This window comes from Amaranthus tricolor, chromosome 15 (genome assembly GCF_026212465.1).
Source record: "Amaranthus tricolor cultivar Red isolate AtriRed21 chromosome 15, ASM2621246v1, whole genome shotgun sequence".
Classification (NCBI taxonomy): Eukaryota; Viridiplantae; Streptophyta; class Magnoliopsida; order Caryophyllales; family Amaranthaceae; genus Amaranthus; species Amaranthus tricolor.
In genome coordinates this window covers 5,681,258-5,702,645 of record NC_080061.1, presented here as the reverse complement: position 1 = coordinate 5,702,645, position 21,388 = coordinate 5,681,258, and the positions used below count along the sequence as shown (strand labels likewise).

The window sequence follows — 21,388 nt, the reverse complement described above, 5'->3', positions numbered from 1 at the left end:
TCTTGTGTGAGAAGGTCTCCCTGAGTTGAATAACCTAACTAATATAGTTATTAGCATATGAGCTTCTTGTTTTGAAGTTGTCTCACCGAGAGACAATCTCTTACAATAATAGCTCTTTCTAAATTTATATCACAACTGAAAAACACCCAATTTCAATTAGTTGGTGCACAATTCAGGAAGACCATGCAACAAACATACGATTAATGGCTCGCCATACACAGAATTTACAGCTTTAGTTGCAAGATTAAGGAGAAAACTGAATTCCTTTCTCCATAAGTACAGACACAGGAGTCTAGGTGCCTCAAATTATTCAAAACAGGGAGCAACAACCATAATGTAAATGTATACAGATAGAAGCATGTTTTAGTACAATATAGAGATTTCAGTTTCAGCAGTATTATCATGGAGGATTTTCTAAACCATGAAAACTGGTTTTGACCAATGTGTCAACTTGAGTTGCTTGGTGGCTTTTCCTTAGGATGCTTCGAGCCGTAGTGATCAACAAGCTGTTTTTCATTTGCTAGTTGTGCCTGCAGACGGCCAAAATATAAATATAAATATAAATATAAATAAAAGCATGCGCACCCGGATAAGTCTTTCAACTGTCAACGATTGTAATAAGGTTACATAAACCAAGAGCATCAGGAATTGTCAGTTTCATGAGACAGAAAATTTGCAATGAATGAAAGGAAAATGCATGTGAAAACACTTGGATCAACGAAAATGTACCAAAAAGTCCGATTTATTCTGTAAGTATGAGTTTGAGTGAAATTAAGGCATGTGTATAATACATTGCACCCAAAATATGTTCATAAAAAAACCCAACCCCAACCTTACAAACACCCATATGCTACCATCCGATCACCACGAAAGCCACCCTCGACATTACACACAGCAGGATCAAGCTTGTTAAGTGCTCTAAAGGAGGTGATAGAACTGATGGCTGATAAGCACACAAATGATACCAAGGCACAATGTCAAACTGTCAAACGTAAATGTGTGCGGGATTTGTATTTTGCAGCACTTAACTAGTTAAGCGGCATGCACACACAATAAAAAGCCTTTCTTGTCTATTGTTATTCGACTTATCTTCTTCTATATCATTTATCAAGCAATAGACAAGAAAGGCATACTTAATCGCCACATAGCCTAATTCAATGGAATAACAATAGCCCTCGAGTTGCACTCTACTCCAAAAGATATACTAATAAAGAAGCATTATTCAAGAGCTTCAAAGACAAAAAAGGAAGCCCAGTGGAGCTGGATCTACAAGAATTTCCCCAATTAAGGATATCAAAGAAGGCATGAGATGAAATCTATCTTATTTTTTCTGGTATCTAGACTAATGATTAATTATGATAAAAAGCATCCTTCAGATGAAATTGAGTTTCTTGGAGAACCCAATACCTCAAATTGCTGATACCTTGTGCTCAAAGACAGGGATAGCTATAGAGTATCGAGTTTCATTCATAGCTTCTTAAAGAAAAATCGCTCTTTAGAGGTGGGAAAATCTTTATGAACCACAAAAGTGAACGGATCAACTCAACCACGGGGAGAATAACCAAACCCTCTTTTCAGTTCTAGTCTACATTGGAAAAGTCAATTGTTGATGACTCAGATCTTTGTAGAAGTAGGAAGGAAAGATATGCTATAATGCCAAACATTTCCATATTCAAGCAAGGCTAAACGCATCAAGAATCATAAAAGCAGGAAACCAGACCCTGACAGAACAACTAAAATGCATCAATCTGCCAATTGAAGATTTGTTGTTGCTGGTGACAACTAGCAAATAGCAAGTTCTGGAAATGAAAATTCAGGTCCTGGGATGAATAGACAATGAACAACCAAAAGCCACACACTCATTTCAGAAGACACAATATATGAGCTCCATTATGGTTGGACAAAATGTTCACATCTCAATTTAGGTCATGCTCCAGATGATCCCTCAATATGAAGGTCCTTGTAGAGAATGATGGATTCTTTTTGCAGCTTGATCCCACTTAATGCTTGACGTACATCAATAGTGACAAAGACTTAATCATACCCTATAGATTTGAAGACAAGCTTTGCTTCTAGATTCATAAAAGTCGGTTATAATACTACGCCCTACGGCATACCATTTTGATGATATGACAAGATACCAAGTTCATCTACGACTAAGACATATGAGACTATTCCACTGCCCAGCAGAGCTTATCATCTTACTACAGCTTGCATTCTACAAATAGCAGGCCTATTCTAATTTCTAATAAGTGTCTGAACTTTGTATCAAATGAGTCCAATCCTCTAATAATCTCATAAACTTATAACACCATTACTCAAGGAAAAATTACACATTATAAGCATAGTCGTTTATAAGCAAAGTCCCGTTATATTATGAGGTATAAGAACTTAAGAATACCTCATATACTTCAGCTAATGGACGTCACAAAAAACCAAACATCAATACATTCCGCATCTGACCACATTTTTCTTATAACAATCAACAATCCAAAGAATAGCAAGCAGCACGGAAAGCATCAAGCCAATGAGTGCATCAATCAAGCACCACATCTTGAATGAGCTTTACAAATGTTTGCCCCTCCTCAAGCCAATGTCATAGTGGAAGAGAACAATAGCTCACAGCTACCATAAGATGTGATGGCATAAACATTGGCATGGTTATAAGGTCTAGGATCAATTCCTCCACAAAGACAATGAAAACCTAAACATTTCCTAAAAACTCGAAATCTCATTTTTAATACCGAATACAATCCAAATCAAACGAACAAGGATTCAACTATTTTGTGAAATCAAGGGTTTAAACTCACCAGATGCAACGAAAAAAAAAATCTAACATCACCCATTTCATAGGATTCACATGAATTCCAAATTGTAAACAATAAACATAATATACTCTACCCAGAAAATCTCATGAATCCCAGATGTAATTACACAAACCATTCAAAATTAAGCAATGGGTTAGTGAAATTAAACTGCAAATTTAAAACCCAAATGCTAAAATGCAAGAAAAATTGGGGGAAAAAGGCAAACAAACCTTACAGATGGGGCAGACAACTTTAAGGCCAACAGCACGAGCCTCAAGCTGAGAACCCTTGGATTTTTGATTCTTCTCTGCATTTCGTTTCTGAGCTTCAATCTTCTGCTTTCCTCTAGTCATTTTTTCCTCCAAGAATGAATGTGTTTGCGTTGATTTCAAGTTCCAAACTTAATCAATTTTTGTATGGGTTACCAGTGCCAGCGCCCAGCAGTGTACAGGAAGAGCACACGCCCTAATTTTTTTTGTTTAGATCCTTGACAAAAACATAAAATAAGATGATAATTCTAGGGTGTCTATTGGATGTTTGGTCGGTTTTCGTATTTGCAGGTTTAGTCAAATTGTTAAATTGTTTTAGTGTTATGTATGAGTTTGTATGTTAATTACTCCTAATACCTAAAATACTCAACTTGGTTTCTATTTCACGTTTTCATTATATTATTTTAGACAGATTTATTTGTTATTTTTTTTATATCCACATTTTTAATAAAATGAACTTTATCAATTTAATTTTAATATTCTTTTATACTTATGTTCCTCTTATACTTTCTACTGATTTTATTTTAAATATACTCTATATTTTTGTTCTCATATTTTCCACAAACTTTAATTTTGATATTTTTTAATATATGTATATGATCTTTACTTTTTTTCCATTGACTTTTTTACTATTATTTAATAATATAATCTCTTTATCATCAAAAAAAATTCAACTTTTTAAAATCATGTGAACATTCCATATGAAAGCATCAAATAAAAACGGTAAGAGTATAATTTAAACTATTCGAATTAGAATTAAAAATAGTACTACTCAGCTTACTTCAAATCAAAGTCTAATGATTAAGGTTAAAAATAAAACTAAAATTCTTAAAATTGGATATTATAAAGGCTTTTGTTTGCAAGTTTTAGTTTTCTTTTGACACAACTAAAATCCTCACCTTCACACAAATAGATTTGAGAAAATTCTCTAGAATAATTTAATTATTTATTGATTTGCTTAAAATAATTTTAATTTTTTATTAACCATAAATAATTCCGATTTTAGGCTTACTTACCCAGTAACGTTGTTACTCAAATGGTGACCGGCTTTTACAGGTTAATTGCTAAAAAAAAAAGAAAAAACGAATATAAAATCAAAAATATTTAAAATTAAAAATTAAAATTAAAAAACACTTATTTGTTTTTTTAAAATTTTTTATTTTTCAACTTTTTATATTTAAATTTTGTACTCCTATTTACTTTAATTATATATACATTTTCTCTTATTGAAAATTATTTTTATGTGTGAACATTCAATGGGAGTAACAGAGTAATTTATATCATAAATTTTTTAAAATTTAATTTATATCCTAGTATTTTGATTTAGCACTATGTTACTCTGTAATACATCGAATTTAAGCTGGATACCTTAAGTGAGAAGCAATTATTGAGGTGCTATGTGATATAAGCGTTTCGATTATATTAAAAGGTAAATTCTATCGAGTTGTAGTTTGACTCGTCTTATTGTATAGGACATAGTTATGGCCAATTAAGAATATATATGAGCGTAAGATGGATGTAGTGGAGAAAACGAAGGCGGAAGCCCACCAATATGTCTGTGAGAAGGGTGGAAGGCATCTCGATTTAGGAAAGAAAAGTAGTGGTAGGCCTAAAAAACGTGAGGGAGCAAAATAGGAAGAACACAAGCGAATTATCTCTCTAAGGACTTGATTGTGGATAAAACTTGTTTGAGACATCGTATTTATGTTCTAGATATGGGATAGTCATCTACGCCAACACTACGTCACCTATGCCAACACTTACTTCACCTGCTTTTAGCTTTTATGATTGCTTTTATATTTATTTAGTTATGTTATTAGCCTTAATTTTTACCTGCATTGTTTTATTTTTTATGTTTTCCTTTGCACATATTTCTCAAACCGAAAAACTCTTTGGCCGCATAGTTCTTTATTTGCATTATTTATTATTATTTTTTAATATCTTGATTATACTTTTTAATCTTACGTCATCGTAGTACGTACTTTCCACGCCATTCAATCTCAAAAGCCCAGCCCCAATTTCTTCGTTTGTTTAACCCTAGCTCTGTCGAATACAATTTACACATAAAATCCCCAAATATATCTTTTCTCCGTAGCAATCGCATATGTTTTCGTCATTCGATCGAGGATTTATTTGAATTTGTTTCGAATTCCCGAATTTTCTTCTACTCGATTCGATATCGGATTCTCAGTTAGGAATTTGCTTAAATTTATGATGTTCATAATTTCTCTATTCTCAACTGCTACGGTTTCTTCAATCATCCTCGTCAATAGTCTCCGTGTTTTTGGTCCTGGTTTGAATCCTCTCGCTCCTTACAATATGGCTAATTACTTCACTTCTCGTTAATTCAAATTCCCTGTGTCTTCTTCTACTTTCAATTATTGAGTTATTCGTCTGAAAGTTGCTTTATTTGAGTAATTTATCCGAAAAATCATGCAATACAGTTGATTTTCTTGACTGGGTTCATCGATTTTCAGCCTTAGGTTTTCACTTGGTTGTTTGATTGATTGAAAGGGGGATTTTGCGTTGTTAGGAGAAAAAATATTGGTTTAGAGTTTCATCAATTGGTGATATTTTCCCTAGGAAAGGGTTGTGTTGTCTATTAATCATGTTACTTACAACTCGAGAAGATGATTTGGGGTTTAATAGGCGAAGATTGTCGAGGAGACGATCAATTCGGTTGGGTTTTGATACTGATGATAGGGGCTGGACTCCGCTTCACATCGGTGCTCGCAAGGGTGATGTTAAAGAGGTATATTATCTTGTTACCTACTTATTGTACTTCTTGATTGTGAAGTATATTGATTTTAGTAGTGGTTAATTTTATTGTTGTACTTGGTATTCTTTTTAGTGATGCCTATAAATACGTTTGTTTGGTTCTGTTCATATTACCTGCCTTAGCAGTTGGTTTACTAGTTTCCTTTTTTGGTTTTGTGGGTTAGAAATAAGATGCATGGTGGAATATTGTTATTTCGGCCATATTTGGGACTTGCGCTGTCAATTGGATGGTGTTCTTGAAGTGTTGTTCTAGCTTTTCCTTTTTATTCTTTTATTGTTGCAAGCTTTATCGAAGGATTGAAGAGGCTTATGCGTGCTTTGTGTGTTGAAGGTCTTCTTTTGGAGGGTTTTTCAGTTCGAAGTTTGCTTAGGTCTTTGTACTGATGGATACACGTGTCCTCACATGTCCGGAGGGCACTAAATTTTAAAAAGTGATGTTGTCAACCAACATTTGGGATTCTTTTAAGTGCATCACTGTGTATCCCAATTTCCAACTCCACCTTCTCGAAAGGATAGGTTTGGCAGCTCTCATCAATCATGTGCATAAACTAAACAAGAAATTGCTTTTTACACCATTTCTTTAAGTTACAAAATCAGACTTTTTTGCATTTTCATCTCCACATTTGCAAGAAACATTGAAGAACGATAACCTTCTCTAGCTGTTCTCATGTTTTTTTTGTTTCTTGTATTTTCAACAGTTCCTCTTTCATAAGGAATTCACACATTCAAGACAACAAACATCTTTCATGTAATTAAGCTTTATTATTGCTTCTTACACATCGTTGATTTGCTATGATGACCTCTACTTTTTTTGACAAATGTTTCTATTGACCTTGTGCACTTTGAACAACTGATACCATACTGCAACACCATAGGAGCAAAAACATGTGTAATTGTATACCATGATGTATACTATCTACAAGCATATAGCTTTCAATGGGCTCAAATCCATTACAATGATTTAATTGCAGATAAAACCTTATCCTCCAATGACTAGACCTTCCATTGAACATAACTCAACTTCTTTGGAAAAAGGGTACACCAAACTATCTAAATGGAAACTCGCTCATTTTTATGTTCACATCTACACTCATTTTAATGTACACCAAACTTCTTGAGCCCTCAATCCCTTGTCTCTTTTCCTTTCCTTGAATTAGAAAGCAAAAATTAGGAAGTTTCTATGCTTAATTCATTGTGTTGTATAAATTTGTGTTCTTAGGAACATTAAGTCTTGTGGCGTGTCTTATCAAGGAGAGCCAAACCATTGCCAAACCTATCATATTAGCCTCCATCATCACATTTTTTTATCTTATTGTGGTCTGCTTTATCTACAGGGTCAACTATACATGATTTACGTTGTGCTCCTGATTTTTGTAGAAAAACCCAATTTAGATGACATTAACTATTAAGAAAGGCCACCCTACTGAATTATTGTCCTTTATTGGATCTATTTAGGGCCTTTGGCCATAAATGTAGGTGTTACCCTTACTTGAGTATCGTTGAATCAATTTCGCTGCAAGGAAAATGTGTGAGATTTGTCTTCTAGGTAGGGATGGCAAATACTCAACTCCGACATTGCTCCGAATAAAAGTTACTTTTTCTTCAATTCCGACTCAAAATCGAACCTGAACTCGAACTTACGTAATTCAACTTTGCTTCATCATGGACTCTTGTATCTCCAGAGGAATCAAATCATTATAAATTATTTTGTACTTATATTCGTGTAACAATATGAAAAATCACAACATCATTTCTTCTAAATTGTGTACGATTTGCTTAAAAATCTATTTAACAAAGAAAAATAGTCTGAGCAATCCAACTTCAACTTAATAACTCGAGTACGCTACTTTTGCCAAAATTCTACCTTAAATAATTTGCAAACTCACATCAAAGTTTTAATGACATTGAAGTCTTGGAGAAAAGTCTTCTATGATGAGGTTCCATTACATACACGTCAATGATGAACCTATAAACAAAAATCACTTTTATGTCTAAATTAATCTTAGAAAATACAAATTTATGTAAAATAAACTAGAAACTTAAATATTGTAGACAAAGTCGGTTTCAAATGTCGGATTAAATTGGAGTTTGAGTCGAGTCTAATTTATTATGACGACAGTTTTTCCTCAATTTTTTTTATAGATTGAGTTGGATCAGCATCGAATTTATAGTGAATTGTTATCCCTACTTCCCAGACTGTATCTGGATTGAGCCATATCCACAAACTCTTCAGTCTCATCCTTCAATCTAGGAATTATTACTTTAGAGATCTTGTATTTGTATACAATTGAGCAACACGCTGTAGGTCTTATTGTCTAAACAACTTCACAATAGTGGGACTTGACTCCTTGTGGACCATGGTGACTAGTGTACAGTTCATTGCTTTTATTATGGAGCATAGTTGAGGCTGATTTAGTTTTCTTTTAGAGAACTGTTTTGCGAACCAGTAGTATTTGTTTACATTGAAACTTGTTTGTGAACTTTATGGGGATAATCTCAGGTCAAACGATTGCTTAATGATGGGATGGATGCAAATGTAGCTGCATGGGGTACCAAATTACAGGGTGTCACCCCTCTACACCTGGCTGCTGAAGGAGGTCATCTTAGAGTCATGGACGTGCTACTTGAAAGGGGTGCGAACATTGATGCCAGAACCAGGGGTCCATGTCGCTGTGAGTATCATATTACCTTGAACAATTTCTTTATTTTTTCTATCATCAGATCAGAAGTTCTAACTTGATTGCTTCATTTTATTTGTTGATTGAACTCCTTAACATTGCATTGTTTTTCTGGGGTTTTACAGGGACACCCCTTCACCTAGCTGCAAAGGAAAGGAATAGGGAAGCAGTTAAATTTCTGGTTGAAAATGGTGCTTTCCTGCCCCCAGATATCAATGACAGTCGATTCAACCCTCCAGTTCATTATTGCCCTGGCCTCGAATGGGCTTATGATGAGCTCAAGCGTTTGCAGGACAGCTCGTCATCTTCTAGTGAGGCTTCATCATACAGCTCTGAAAACTGACACTGTCGCTCTCGCCCATTTTTAAATACATTTCAGTTTATGCTGTGGAATATGGTGTGGGCTTCGGAGTTCTTCTCCTTGTGTTGTGATGATGGAGCCATGGGCTTGTGCTTCAAAAGTAGTTTCATGTATAAATAATTCTTGCTTGCTGTGTGATTTCCTTGTTTCATGTATGATTTGAATACTTGAGTCATGTTACATATCATGGACTGCTTTTGTGTAAATCACTCCCATATGATATGCTATGTTTATTTCAGCGGCAACAATTTTCCATTAGGATTTGAGTGTTTTTACTCTTGATATTTTGTTGTTTCGAGTAGAATGTGTAGTATACTTTTCCTATACGGAAAATTATCAAGTTGAGACTTGAGATTTACGAGTTGGTTTAATGGTTAAAGACTTTTCTGATTACCGTTGTGAAGAATGTTCGTTTTTCACCACTGGAAAGAGCTAATTTCATTCCCCTGATTATCAACATGAAAGTTGTCTATATTAATATAAAATTAATTAGTCCATAAATACTAAGGTCAACTATAGTACAAAATTAAATATAGATTAATGATCTGATGATTTTGTTATAATATTTCTGCATTTTGTAAGTCTTATAACTCTCGGAGTTACAAATTCCTTCAATTCAATTTAGTTATTTCGTCTCAATACAAAAATTTATTATCACCTTTTTTAGTTTGAAAAAATTACCTAGAATAATTCAACTTATTCATGATTTTTCTACAATATCCCACCTATTGATTAACTATAAATAATCTCAACTTTGAGGGGTATTTTCCTAGAGTAAATTCGATAATTGGATGACTTGCTATAGCAGGTCATCGTGTTACCCAAGTTTACTCTAAACAAATGCCCTCTAAAGTTCAAATTATTCATGGTTAATCAATAGGTGGAATTATTATAAGAAAATCAAGAACATGTTGGATTTTTTTTTTGAATAAAAGAAAATGTTCGATTATTTTAAGTAATTTTTTTTTTTTAGTTTTTAATTATGTTAAATTAGAGATAATAACACTCTAATAATTGTATTGTCATGTGTGCAAAATAAAATATGAAAGCTAAAGTGAACGGAATAGTGTTTGATACACAAAATATAATATTATTGCGCAATTAATAATAGTTCTAAATATAACTATTAGATTAAATAAAGAAATATAGCCATTACAATATTCAATAAATCAATAAATACTACTCCATGTTAATTTACAATTAATTAAAATCAACGATTTATTAGGAGTTAGGATTTACAATATGGAATATATTTGATATCCTTCAATGGAAAAGTAAGATGGTTGAAACTTGAAATAGAAACTTTGGTGAACTTAAATTTGCTTCATTATTAAAAAAAGTACTAATTTGCCTTAACAAATACTCCTTTGAAATCGTAGATTCGGAGTAGCATTAAAGACAGAGGCACAAAAAGTTGGGTTTTTGAGTATGCACGTAATTTACTTCCTTCAATAACTTTATCAACATTTTACTTTAATTGGTTTATTTCATTTGAATTATTTATATTTTAGATAATCAAACTATTTATAAAACTTTTGTCCACCCATCTTTTTACATACTTTTTCAATTTTAATCTTATACAAATAATTTAATTGTCTCGATTATTTTCTTAATAATGATGTGTAATTGTATACCCTTGCTATTTTATCGGACAGGGGAGTATAAATAGAAAAGCCCATAATTTGGCAAAAAATTATACAAAATTACTCATATGAGACAGTCTCATGGTGAAACTATTTTAATTGGATTGAGTTAATTTACATTTATTTTTAAAGTGATGACTTTTTATACTCTTAAAGTTATCACTTATAACCCTAAAGTGATCACTTACAATTTTAAAGTGTTCACATGACATCCCAGTAAGAAAAATCGAATGCATCATATTGGAGGGCAAGAGAAGTCAAGGAAGACCTAAGACAACGTAGGAGGAACAGATTAAAAGTGACCTGCATGAACTTCACCTCTCCAAGGACCTGACCAGGGATAGAGGTAGTTGGCGGCGCCTTATCCACGTCCTAGATTACTAAATTTGTCCCTTTTACCTATTGTTTGTTATTGTTCATTGCCATTAATTATCGCTCTTTACTTCCTTCTTTACTTTTATCTTTATTTTTAGTATTAGTACGTATTCTATTTATTCTATTTGTAAGTTACAGATTTTTCTCTCTTTAAAGACCTTTCTCGAGCCGAGGACCTAGACATACTGCGACTACCATCTAATTTCTCTATGTCTCGCTTCTATTTATGCCAAAGAGGCAAAGACCTTTCGCCTGGTTACTATTGATTGGGGTTGTACCATATGTTTCGGTTATTGTTTTGGATTATAGAGTAGGCTAAGGAGAGGAATCGAGTGAAATTCAATTTTAAAATCTTGTCTAGGTAAAGTGATACGTACTCAAATTGAGATAAATCTCGATTTTCTCAGAGATCATTATGAATTTGAGATTTTATTTGACCTACCTCAAATTTAACCTAATTTTAATGTTTAGATCAAGTTTTGGTGATTCAATGTGTTTGGATCTGGATCACAAATCAAAATAATAATGATTTAGAGTCTAGTTCCAGAATCTTTAGATTTAGACCAAAATCATACCCGCTTTGAATCTAAACTAGAACAAAACTCGAGCTACACACGACACAACCTAAACTCGGCCTAGGACTTTTAAAATCACTCTTATTTGGACCTATTTCAGACCTATGATTGACCTATATATCAATTATAAACCTAGTTGGACCTAAAAAATATAAAAATAATAATATATGAACAATAAAATTAAAATCCATTTATAACACATTAAAAACCCATATAAAATTGCATATTCAGCAGATCTACCAACTTGATGGGTTTGGATCTAAGTCCAAAATTTGCAGGCCTTAAGGATTCATTTCAAGTCATGATCGACATAAAATAAATGGATTTGAGTCTGGTTTTAAGTTTATTTGGATTAGATTCATGAATATTTCTAATTGATAGTATATAATATGAATGATAATGAAAATTGTGACAAAAATACATGTTTATAGTTAACAGCTTCCATGAGACCATGACATATCACATTTTACACTAAAACTATTTTTCATTACAACTATTCAGTATTAGCAATCAAACAAATGGAAAATGGTTAACCATAAATTGAATCTCATGTTAAGCATGTTAGAGAATTCAGGGGTGGAATAAAATTGTTACTTCACAATTCATTTTATTGTATGAAATATATGAAGTGTTTTCTGTATTAGAAGTATATTGTAATTTATAAGCTATTTCACTGAATTAGTTTTTCTTATCAAATTTAATTATAAAACGACAAGCTTCACAGATCGTGTCAACAAATCTCGTGCTACGCCATGCCATTAAAAAAAAATTCTCGTGCCATCCTCAGTCAACCTAACCAGTGCCTATTTTTAATTGGATTCTCTCATTTTTTTTCCATCTTTCTTTCCACACTTTATTATATTTATAAGAAACTATTATTTATAAATATATCAAAATGAATCCCTTTTTTCAATAATGAAACATAGCAGTATTTGTTAGAGGAGCCTAACAGGAGAGAAAACAAAGCCTAAAGGTGCCCATGTAGTTGAAGATCGTGATTTGAAGGTGTACTAATGAAATAAGATTATTTGTCAGTATCAAAGTGATTTTAAGTATGAACGACTAATACAAATATTAAAATCATGATTTAAAGTGGTTCACCAAGGCTACATTCACCATTGTAAGCCAATGTATTCATCATGTGTTTAGAAATTATAAGAGTTGAAAGCTCAACACAAGTTGAAGGAATTACATCATTGGAGTATATGTGCAAGTTAAAGATATCGGAGTAGAGAATTACATGGTAAGTAGGGGATACAAGAGGCTTAAGCATTTAGCTTAGTTATACACCAATTACATACTGCAATGAAATATATATATATATATATATATATATATATATAGAGAGAGAGAGAGAGAGAGAGAGTTGTATGACACAATAGCATGAAGAATACTCAGAGGATGTTGTTCCTCATCTACTCGTTTGAGCACTCTTTGTGCTCGTTCGAGCAGTACCACCTGGGAGCCAATGGTTCGTTGTTTGCTTGCTACAATGTGTTCCTTGGTCTCACCAATGCTGAGTGCGTATTGTTCACAATACCATTGTGTTATACTTGCCGGACATGTCGCGGATAGTAGACCGACTACCAAACGAGTCACAGGATGACTCACAGAGTACCCATGTAAACTTATGATATGAGTTTGAAATTGATTTGAATCCATTGAGATCTTATGATTTAGGATGAAAAATGAGAATTTGAATGACTATAGCCATTGAACTGGGAATGATAATATGATTTATCAAATGAAAAAGCATATTTCAAAATGAATTTACTCAAATCAAAAAGGTTTTAATAACTTGTTTGACGGACACTAGTGTGTTTATACTCGGCCTTTTTGCTGATACTATGCTTTGTATGTTTTTCCAATGGTTTTGCTTTTAGAGTAAACCCCTATGGCACCTCGACGGAGAATGAATATGCGAGTGGAAGATAAACCCGAGTTGGAGTTTGACTCCCCTTTTTATTTAGATCTCTTTATTGTATTTGAGAGACTATTAGTTTAGTTGTTTAGATTTACTTTATTTTAAGGATGTAATTTGAACTTTGGACTTATTCCAATTTTGTTGTAATTTTCCTATATTTTGGACAGTTAAGACTTCCGTTATATTGCTTTGGTTTGGTTCAAGTATTTTACTTGAATATTGGTTTGACCTTTAAGTAACCCCTTATTTATGTTGGCAAAAGTAAGTTTCTGCTTGATTAATACTAAATTCTAATTAGTGTTTGCCTTCATAATTCGAGGCGGTTATAGATAATCATTCAAAATTCACAAATTATTTTTAGAAAAGAAATTTACCAGAAATTTAGAAATATTTTTCTCTATAAATTGAGACCCACTATATAATATTTTATTTAGATAAAAAAATAGTTTTTTAGTTAGGGTAAATGAGAAAAGATAGTGAGATTTAATCATATTGTTTGCTATTAAAAAAATAGTTTTCATTTTTTTATTTACTTGATGTGGAGAACAGAGAAATGAGAAAAGAGAGGTGAAAATTTTTTTGTTGTTCATGGATAAAGATGCTCTAACTAGGAGTGTTTAAAAAAATCCGATCCGCATCTTAAATGGCGGGTCAATTTTCAATAACAACAATATTTTACGGGTTGGGTACCCGACCTGTCTTAACCGGGTTGGGTCATGGGCCACTTAATTAAGTAAAACGGGATACCCGTTACATTTGAGGAATTTTTTTTCAAAAATTGCAAGTGGGTTACCAACAACTAAATTTAAGATCAAGAAGAAATAAAACATCAGTAACTAATATTAAGAGAGAAAAAAGAAGTCAGTAGCTTCTCTAAAAACAATGACGTCAGTAGCTAATAGTCTAAAAGTAAGTATTAAGAAAGAAAAATAAAATGACCAGTATCTAATAGTCTAATACTATTCACAAAGGCTCAACTCTTAATTTTTTCTTTTATTCTTTTAAATTTTGTTTTGCAAAAAATAAAATTGAGTATTCGGTGTCCTGACCCGATTCATTCGAGTAGCCAAATAAATCAGGCCGGAACACGGGCTTTTAAAATAAATACTCCACTTTTCGGATAGCAGGTTATAAACACCCATAGCTCTAACAACCACTACAAAAAGAAATAAGTGGTCAGAGATTATTAACCAATCTGCACGCCCTCTAATTTTTTTTTTTAATCATCATACCTTTTAATCTCAAAACGCATCGTTAATCAATTTAAACCAAAAAAAGGAAATTGTTAAACCCATTTCTTATTTGTCGCCACCAATTTCATTTTATCGCCACCCCCCCTTGAATGAAATTACGACTTTACCCCTGAAATTTAAAAAATTACGAAAATGCCACTAAGCTTATAACTTATATAAAAACACTTCAAATCCACTCAATAACACTTTCATCACTTCCATAAAATCAAATTCTTCACATAAAATTAAGCGGAGCTAAAACTTTGGAATCGAAATCGTCAACAAAAATTCGAGGTAAGTTTTTTTTAAATCAATCGAAGCAAAAAAAAAAAAAAATATATTGGATTCGGCCCAGTCACGTTACGTTTTGTGCGACTGGGCCAAAACCAAATTTTTTTTTTTTTTTTTTTTTAAAAAAAATTTTTGAAAGAGTTTGTTGTTAGTTAATGTTATTTAGTAAATGTTGTAATAATATGTATTATGATAATGTTGTTGTAAGAAGTAGTTATTGATTTACGTATTCGAAAAAGAAAAAAAAAAAAAAAATTAAAACCGGTCGCACGAACCGGTGTCGCACATTTTGTGCGACCGGTTTTAATTTTTTTTTTTTTTTATTGTAATGAATTTGTTTAGTGTAATTAATTTATTAAATTTGAGTTGTTTAAATATTTATGAATATAATAATTGTTTAATTATTTGTAAATGTGAAATATTTTACGTGTTGCTTGTTTTTAATTTATTTGATTTTAAGTAATTTAAAATGTTGTCTTAATTTAAATTATGAAAATTCTAGTAAATGGCTGGAAATCAAGGTAAAGGAAAAGGGTTTTTTAGAGGTTTATTAAGCGGCAATAGATCTAGGCCTACTTTACTGAGAGGTGATCCCCATGAGAGGGGGGTTACGGGATCTGCAAGGCGAGCAAGGCAAGAACAAGCGGCCATACATAGTCAGGCCCAACGTTCAAGTACCCTAGAGCAAGTGCGTAGTCGCTTTGAGCGCCAAAGTAGCCTACATAGTCATACGGTCGGCTCAGGTGACGATGATACTGATTACGACGAGTCTCTTAGTCGGGAAGAGTCTCTTGGTCAGGATGAGTCTGCATGTCATCCTGTTGATTGGACGATCGTAAGAGGCCATGCTGTTAAGTTCAAGAGTAGAGGGCAGGGCTCGAGTGGCACTTCTGATCAGGCAGGAGTAAGCCAGGCTGAGGATGCGGCTCCACGGGGGAGGAGGCGATCGCAGTCCGCGGACACGGACTGGTTAATCACATCAGCCCAGCCCGGGGGCCCTGTTGATACTACTTTAATACCCAGCTACGGTGGGCACGTAGCAAAGGCTATATTTGAGGGATCGGAGCGCACCCCTCCGATTTTGGAATGTCGTGCTCGGAAGAAAACGTTGGATTCAATCATTAGACTTCAGGACATGTCTGATGAATTGTACAGAGTGTTACCTGGTACTCCCCTTGGTCGGCTGCCGTATATAATGCACCAGCACATCGACAGTGCTCTCATTACGGCATTTGTGGAAAGGTGGCAGCCTAACACCAACACCTTCCACATGCCGTGGGGGGAGATGACCATAATGTTGCACGACGTGCAACGCATCTTGGGAATTGGCATTGACGGTTCACTTCCCGTGCAACCGTCTGATAATGAATGGCAGCTTGGCCTGGCCGGCCTTTTTGGTATGCCATTGTCGGAGCTGCGTGCGAAGGGGCACTTCACAAGCGGCAGCATTAATGTTGGTGCACTGTTGCAGCTATGCCACCGTTCTCAGTCTATGGATACTCAACGTACCGCCTACTACATGGCTATAGTAGGTTCCACGTTGCTCGTGGATAAGACTAGAGTCGGGATGCGTCCTCACCCTGTTGTTACTGTTACCGCTGATGAGGCTGATATTGCTTGGGGTGCAGTGACGCTTGCTCACATGTATCGCCAACTGGGTATGGCGACAAGGACTGGGTGCAAGACTATTGCTGGTTGCTTGACACTGTTGCAGACATGGATTTACGAGTACTTCCCAGCCTTCCGCCCCCATCCGCGTCAAGCTGACATGCCGAACAAGACAAGGGCAGAGATGTGGTCCCCGCCGAAGCCAATCCGCGAGCTGAGCAGACTGATAGACTGTAGGAGCATACTGGATGCCATGACAGAGGCACAGGTTTTGTACATGAATTCAAACTTAATTGTTTAACTTGTCAAGGGCAGAGATGTTATGTTGATTATGTATTATATTCATTGTGAGCAGGTGGAGTGGACTCCGTACTTGACTTATGATAGGTCTTTATTGAACGAGCACCCACGTACCTCGTATATCGGTGGTATCACCTGTTTCGATATCGTGGAGGTCTATTTGCCTGAGAGGACAGTGAGGCAGCTCGGTTTTGCACAGGAGATTCCCCCGGCTCCGCTGAGACCTACCCAAGCTCTGCGACCAGCACAGGGCTCCTACTCAGTTACATTCGCTTCTTCCTGTATGTTTACGGAGATGTGGAGTAGGTTCCCTTACTGTGCCCGCGTAGTGGAGCAGGCACAGCGTCGCGCATCGGTTCCATCAGAGGCTGCCCCGGATTACGTGGACTGGTTTAGAGTGTCTTCCCACTGTTTTCTCATCCCAGGTGAAGGACCTGCTGCTGCGTTTGGTGCTGCTGATAACAGAGTCGAATATGTTAGTATTCCTAATTATATATTTTATTTTTATGTTTCATAACGTGTATTGACTTTGCAATTGTCTGGTTTTACAGTTTGCTGCTGAATTTCCAACTCGACTTGCACCATTGCTCAGGATGCCAGCTATTGCTCAAATGACGCCTCGGGAAAGAGATGCTGCTGATATGTATTTAGAGGATCTTAGAGAGTTGTTTTCCGAATGGCAAGAGTGTAGAGGGCGCAGCCCCTTATAGACATTTACCTGTTTTGTAATGCATGAACAATTGTTGTATTTAATCTTTATGTATGAACAACTTTTTAATCGTTTGAACAATTGAATTATATATAAACACTATGGAGAATCTAAATTCACCGCGTCTCCGGCGGTGTTATTATGCTGTTGTCGTTGTATGTTGCACATTCTACTCCAAAGTGATATCCTATTACGATATTGTCTTTCTAAATCTGCACATGAATTGTTAGCTGCTCTCCAATTTTGTTGGACTGGCGGCAGTGGAGATGAATCATCGTTCATTAAAAGCTGAACATAATGATTCCCGTTTAACCAAAGAATATGTATAAGTTTATTTACGCCATGCATTCCCCCTGTTCTTCTTAAAGGAAGCACTAAACAATTGTACATTGGATGACCATCCGCAGAGCCATAATACGCAATTGCTATGTTTAAAAATGTTGCTGCAGAATACAGTGTTGTCGCTTCCAACCAGTGATCGTACGGAGCAGGTCCTTTATTGTGGGCACCAACTCTGAATATAGCTTCCTCCACCGAATCTGCTGATAAATATAAGCGTGCATATTGTTCTCTATGCGTTTCCATTTCCAAACTCATTGCACGTCGTAACAGAGGCCATGCTTCCTCACCCCCTAACTCTGTGGCGGCAATAGCTCTAAATCCACAATTACCGTCACCTATAACATCAATCCAATCAAACAGATATGGCGGAAGAATAAATGGAATGTGATCTGGCCACGGAAAAAGTGAAAAATCACGACCTGCTGCACCATCTGAATAAATAACAATATATCATTACGCCAATATTGATATAAAACATATAAGATTAAATGAAAAGAAATAAGAGTACCTGATAAGTTGAAACTGAATATAAGATTAAATGAAAAGAAATAAGAGTACCTGATAAGTTGAAACTGAAGTTAATTCCAACTGACGATTGATGCGACCGGCTGCTTGATCTACCACTGGATCTCCCGCGTGATGATGATCTTGATCCGCGACCCCTTGAGGACGATCTACTGTACTCAAACGCACTTTTGTTTCTCCTCAAGGTTCTGCTTGTCATTGGTCTTCCTTTCCTCGGTGGACTTGCTTCGGGCTCAGGTATGTCGTCACCATCGGGGTGCAGCTCATGTTCAAGTACCTGAGAGACGCGTCGTAGTACTGAGGGGTCGGATTTTAAAACTTCATCCACCAACGATTGAAAGTACTCTTTATCATCGGCGTTTGCGTGCCGTACTTCTTCGTTCGCGTCTTCTTCTGCATCTAAATACTTTAACGTTTTCCAAAACGGATGTATATCGTCCAAGTACAAAGCACCATTAGACCTGATAGACAAGTAACAGTAACACGCGCATGGTAATCCGTGGGTTTTTTGAATGACACAACCGCATTTTTCTAAAAGACAACTGCCCAGGGTTAGCATCCGGTTGTGCTCCATCATCAATAGTTCCAAGGCAAATATAGAAACATGACGATACAACGGTCGTAGAAAATTTAGTCGCGACGTTCTTGAAATGGAATTCTTAGATTCCTCAAGAGCTTGTCTTATTTTTGATTGTTGATTCGTAATTTGTGCGTGCGCCCTTTTAAACAGCGTATCGAATGAGCTATTACCGCTACCCAAGTAGTACTTGAAGGAAGAGTGTTGACTTTCAACTCGACTGGTAGTCTGGTTACCCAAGTGCAAACAATCATTCGTCCACGCACGCACAAATTTCTCTTTGTGAGAAATCCATGTTCCTGCCAAATATTGCACGACTCTCCGGTTCCTAGTCGACCAAGTGGACACAATCCCTTCCCATCTGTTTTCAAAATCGGCGATCGTCATACTGTTAACCAAGGGGTTCCATTTTGTTTGCCTGAATAACTGGCCCTGTTGATTTTTCTTGCCGCCACACAATTTATCGACCATGTTCTCCACGTCATTGCCAATATGCCATACGCATAATAGATGTCGTACATCTGCATTAAACATAAATTTAAAATTAATTCAGAAATATATAATACATAGATCGACGATAATTAATAATTAAAACATGTTTACCTGGAAAGACAGCATGAATAGCTGCAGACAAACCCTCATCCCGATCCGTTACGATTACATCCGGCGTCTGCACTGTCCCGTAAATATCCCTCAACCTCTCCAACACCCAAGAATAAGACACAGCCGCCTCATCTCGCATCAAACATAATGCAACCAAGAAATTATGATTCGTTGGCGTCATTCCAATGATTTCGCAAAGGGGCCACTTTTGCTTATTCGTTTTGTACGTTGTGTCTATCAACACAACATGGGGCCACGAACGTAGCATCTGGATAGAAGTTGGATTCGCAATCAATAATCTAGTCAACTGATCCTCACTATCCAAGTCCCTCCAAACTACATAATTATGCTCCGTGGCCATATACAGACAGTGTTGAAGAGGAGTCCTACCATCCATCTCTTCTCTCCTCATTGACTGTCTCTCATTGTAAATTTGATTCATACTAGCATAAAAACGAGGAAAATTTCTTCTAATTGAAGACATTATAAATGCTGGTTGCATGCCAGTTGCACTTAGATCTCGTATGTGCTGCCTGATATCCACAGTCATCCTATTTACTCTTATTTGACCATCTATGTACATGAAGAACGGATGGTTATGTATTCCTTTTTCACCAGGAAACACTCTAACCGTCCAAGGTCTTTCCTTTGGGTTACGACTAGTTCCTAAAATCATAAATTTACACCCTACTTTTGGAACCTGGTCGGGGAGCATTGTCTAAGTTATGCAAATCAACACTTCTTTTATCGTAACGGTGACATCTTAAGTACAGACTCACTCTAGAACGCCCTTCTTTTTTTTTATATGAAGCACGTGTAAATTGAAATCCAATTGTTAGTGCTATCTCATTAGCCCAAGTATGTAAATCATCTACAGAATCAAATTCTCTATCGGTAACAAATCTATCAGAATAATCTATATTATCTCCTAAATTTTCAAAGTCCTGCAAATAATAATTATAATAACATTATCATAATATATCAAAATAATAATAACTTAAAAAATAATTATTTCTACAAAATAATTATAATAAAACACCATTATTATAGCACAACAATAGATTAAAATAAAATAATTTAATTAAACAAAATAAATTTTATAATTCGAAGTTAAAAAAAAAAAAATAAATAGAAGTCGCACAAAACGTTTTGTGCGACTTCTATTTATTTTTTTTTTATTCAAATAAAAAAAAAAAAAAAAAAAAAAAAAATTATGAAGCAGTCGCACGAACCAGTCGCACAAAACGTGCGACTCCCAGTCGCACGTTTTGTGCGACTGGTTTGTGCGACTACGTTCCTATTTTTTTTTTTTTTTTTTTTTTTGCAAAAATCGAACCGATTAATTACTTACCGGATCGTTATCATGCACGTCTTGGTATGCCATTGATGTTCGATCTAGAGTTCTAGCTTGTTTAACTTTACGTATTGTTTTTAGAGAGTTTTTAGAGAGAAGGTATCGTGTTTGAATTCGAATATACTACCATAAAGCCTCTGAAAATTCAATATATATATAATTCCGATAATAATGTCATTAAGCGATAACAATGTTATTAAGTGCCATTTACATTTCTTAAACATTTTTTAACTTAAGTGGCATTTTTGTAATTTTTTTTAATCTAGGGATAATATGGTAATTTTGTTAGAAGGGGGTGGCGATAAAATGAAAAAGGTGGCGACAAATAATAATTCCCATTGTTAAATACTCTTTCTCAAATGGTCCTTTTTCGCCCTACTATAAACATTCAAGTATTCAAACCAGAGTGGACCCTACTCATCCTAGGCAAAATATGA

At 35.0% G+C, this 21,388-nt stretch overlaps 4 protein-coding genes and 1 long non-coding RNA gene across 5 annotated transcripts in view; 2 read left to right on the top strand and 3 right to left on the bottom strand.

Annotated features, from left to right (window-relative positions):
* Window positions 1-171: 171 nt before the first annotated feature.
* LOC130801483 (uncharacterized) lies at window positions 172-3,406 on the bottom strand. The gene is made up of 2 exons (XR_009039623.1): window positions 3,038-3,406; window positions 172-530 (listed from the first exon to the last, which is right to left on the bottom strand). It is a non-coding gene; the product is annotated as an uncharacterized LOC130801483 (long non-coding RNA).
* Window positions 3,407-5,040: 1,634 nt separating this feature from the next.
* Window positions 5,041-9,151, top strand: LOC130801564 (phytochrome-interacting ankyrin-repeat protein 2-like). The gene is made up of 3 exons (XM_057665433.1): window positions 5,041-5,828; window positions 8,355-8,526; window positions 8,658-9,151. Exons 1-3 carry the CDS (start codon window positions 5,685-5,687, stop codon window positions 8,873-8,875), a joined length of 534 nt encoding a protein of 177 aa, XP_057521416.1. The 5' UTR covers window positions 5,041-5,684; the 3' UTR covers window positions 8,876-9,151.
* Window positions 9,152-12,570: 3,419 nt separating this feature from the next.
* On the top strand, window positions 12,571-17,657 carry LOC130801366 (protein MAIN-LIKE 1-like). The gene is made up of 4 exons (XM_057665207.1): window positions 12,571-14,936; window positions 15,436-16,809; window positions 16,897-17,316; window positions 17,393-17,657. The coding sequence occupies exons 2-4, from the start codon at window positions 15,439-15,441 to the stop codon at window positions 17,549-17,551; spliced, it is 1,950 nt and encodes a 649-aa protein (XP_057521190.1). The 5' UTR covers window positions 12,571-14,936; window positions 15,436-15,438; the 3' UTR covers window positions 17,552-17,657.
* On the bottom strand, window positions 17,573-20,317 carry LOC130801365 (PKS-NRPS hybrid synthetase cheA-like). The gene is made up of 3 exons (XM_057665206.1): window positions 19,598-20,317; window positions 18,451-19,515; window positions 17,573-18,323 (listed from the first exon to the last, which is right to left on the bottom strand). The coding sequence occupies exons 1-3, from the start codon at window positions 20,310-20,312 to the stop codon at window positions 17,650-17,652; spliced, it is 2,454 nt and encodes an 817-aa protein (XP_057521189.1). The 5' UTR covers window positions 20,313-20,317; the 3' UTR covers window positions 17,573-17,649.
* Window positions 20,318-20,401: 84 nt separating this feature from the next.
* LOC130801367 (F-box/kelch-repeat protein SKIP25-like) overlaps window positions 20,402-21,388 on the bottom strand; it is a 2,353-nt gene continuing 1,366 nt past the window's right edge. The window contains exons 1-2 of the mRNA XM_057665208.1: window positions 20,949-21,388; window positions 20,402-20,541 (exon numbers count right to left, since the gene is read on the bottom strand). The exon at window positions 20,949-21,388 is cut by the window's right edge and continues 1,366 nt beyond it. Coding sequence (XP_057521191.1) covers window positions 21,340-21,388 — 49 coding nt within the window. The 3' untranslated portion in view covers window positions 20,402-20,541; window positions 20,949-21,339. The remainder of the gene's footprint in view (window positions 20,542-20,948) is intronic.

Coding starts and splice junctions, on each gene's coding strand:
- LOC130801366 (XM_057665207.1), top strand. CDS start 15,439: ATGGCTGGAAATCAAGGTAAAGGAAAAGGGTTTTTTAGAGGTTTATTA. Junction 16,810..16,896: donor ATGCCATGACAGAGGCACAG/GTTTTGTACATG, acceptor CATTGTGAGCAG/GTGGAGTGGACTCCGTACTT. Junction 17,317..17,392: donor CTGATAACAGAGTCGAATAT/GTTAGTATTCCT, acceptor CTGGTTTTACAG/TTTGCTGCTGAATTTCCAAC.
- LOC130801564 (XM_057665433.1), top strand. CDS start 5,685: ATGTTACTTACAACTCGAGAAGATGATTTGGGGTTTAATAGGCGAAGA. Junction 5,829..8,354: donor GCAAGGGTGATGTTAAAGAG/GTATATTATCTT, acceptor GGATAATCTCAG/GTCAAACGATTGCTTAATGA. Junction 8,527..8,657: donor AACCAGGGGTCCATGTCGCT/GTGAGTATCATA, acceptor GGGGTTTTACAG/GGACACCCCTTCACCTAGCT.
- LOC130801365 (XM_057665206.1), bottom strand. CDS start 20,312: ATGCTCCCCGACCAGGTTCCAAAAGTAGGGTGTAAATTTATGATTTTA. Junction 19,516..19,597: donor TATTCATGCTGTCTTTCCAG/GTAAACATGTTT, acceptor TGTTTAATGCAG/ATGTACGACATCTATTATGC. Junction 18,324..18,450: donor CTTCAGTTTCAACTTATCAG/GTACTCTTATTT, acceptor TTATTTATTCAG/ATGGTGCAGCAGGTCGTGAT.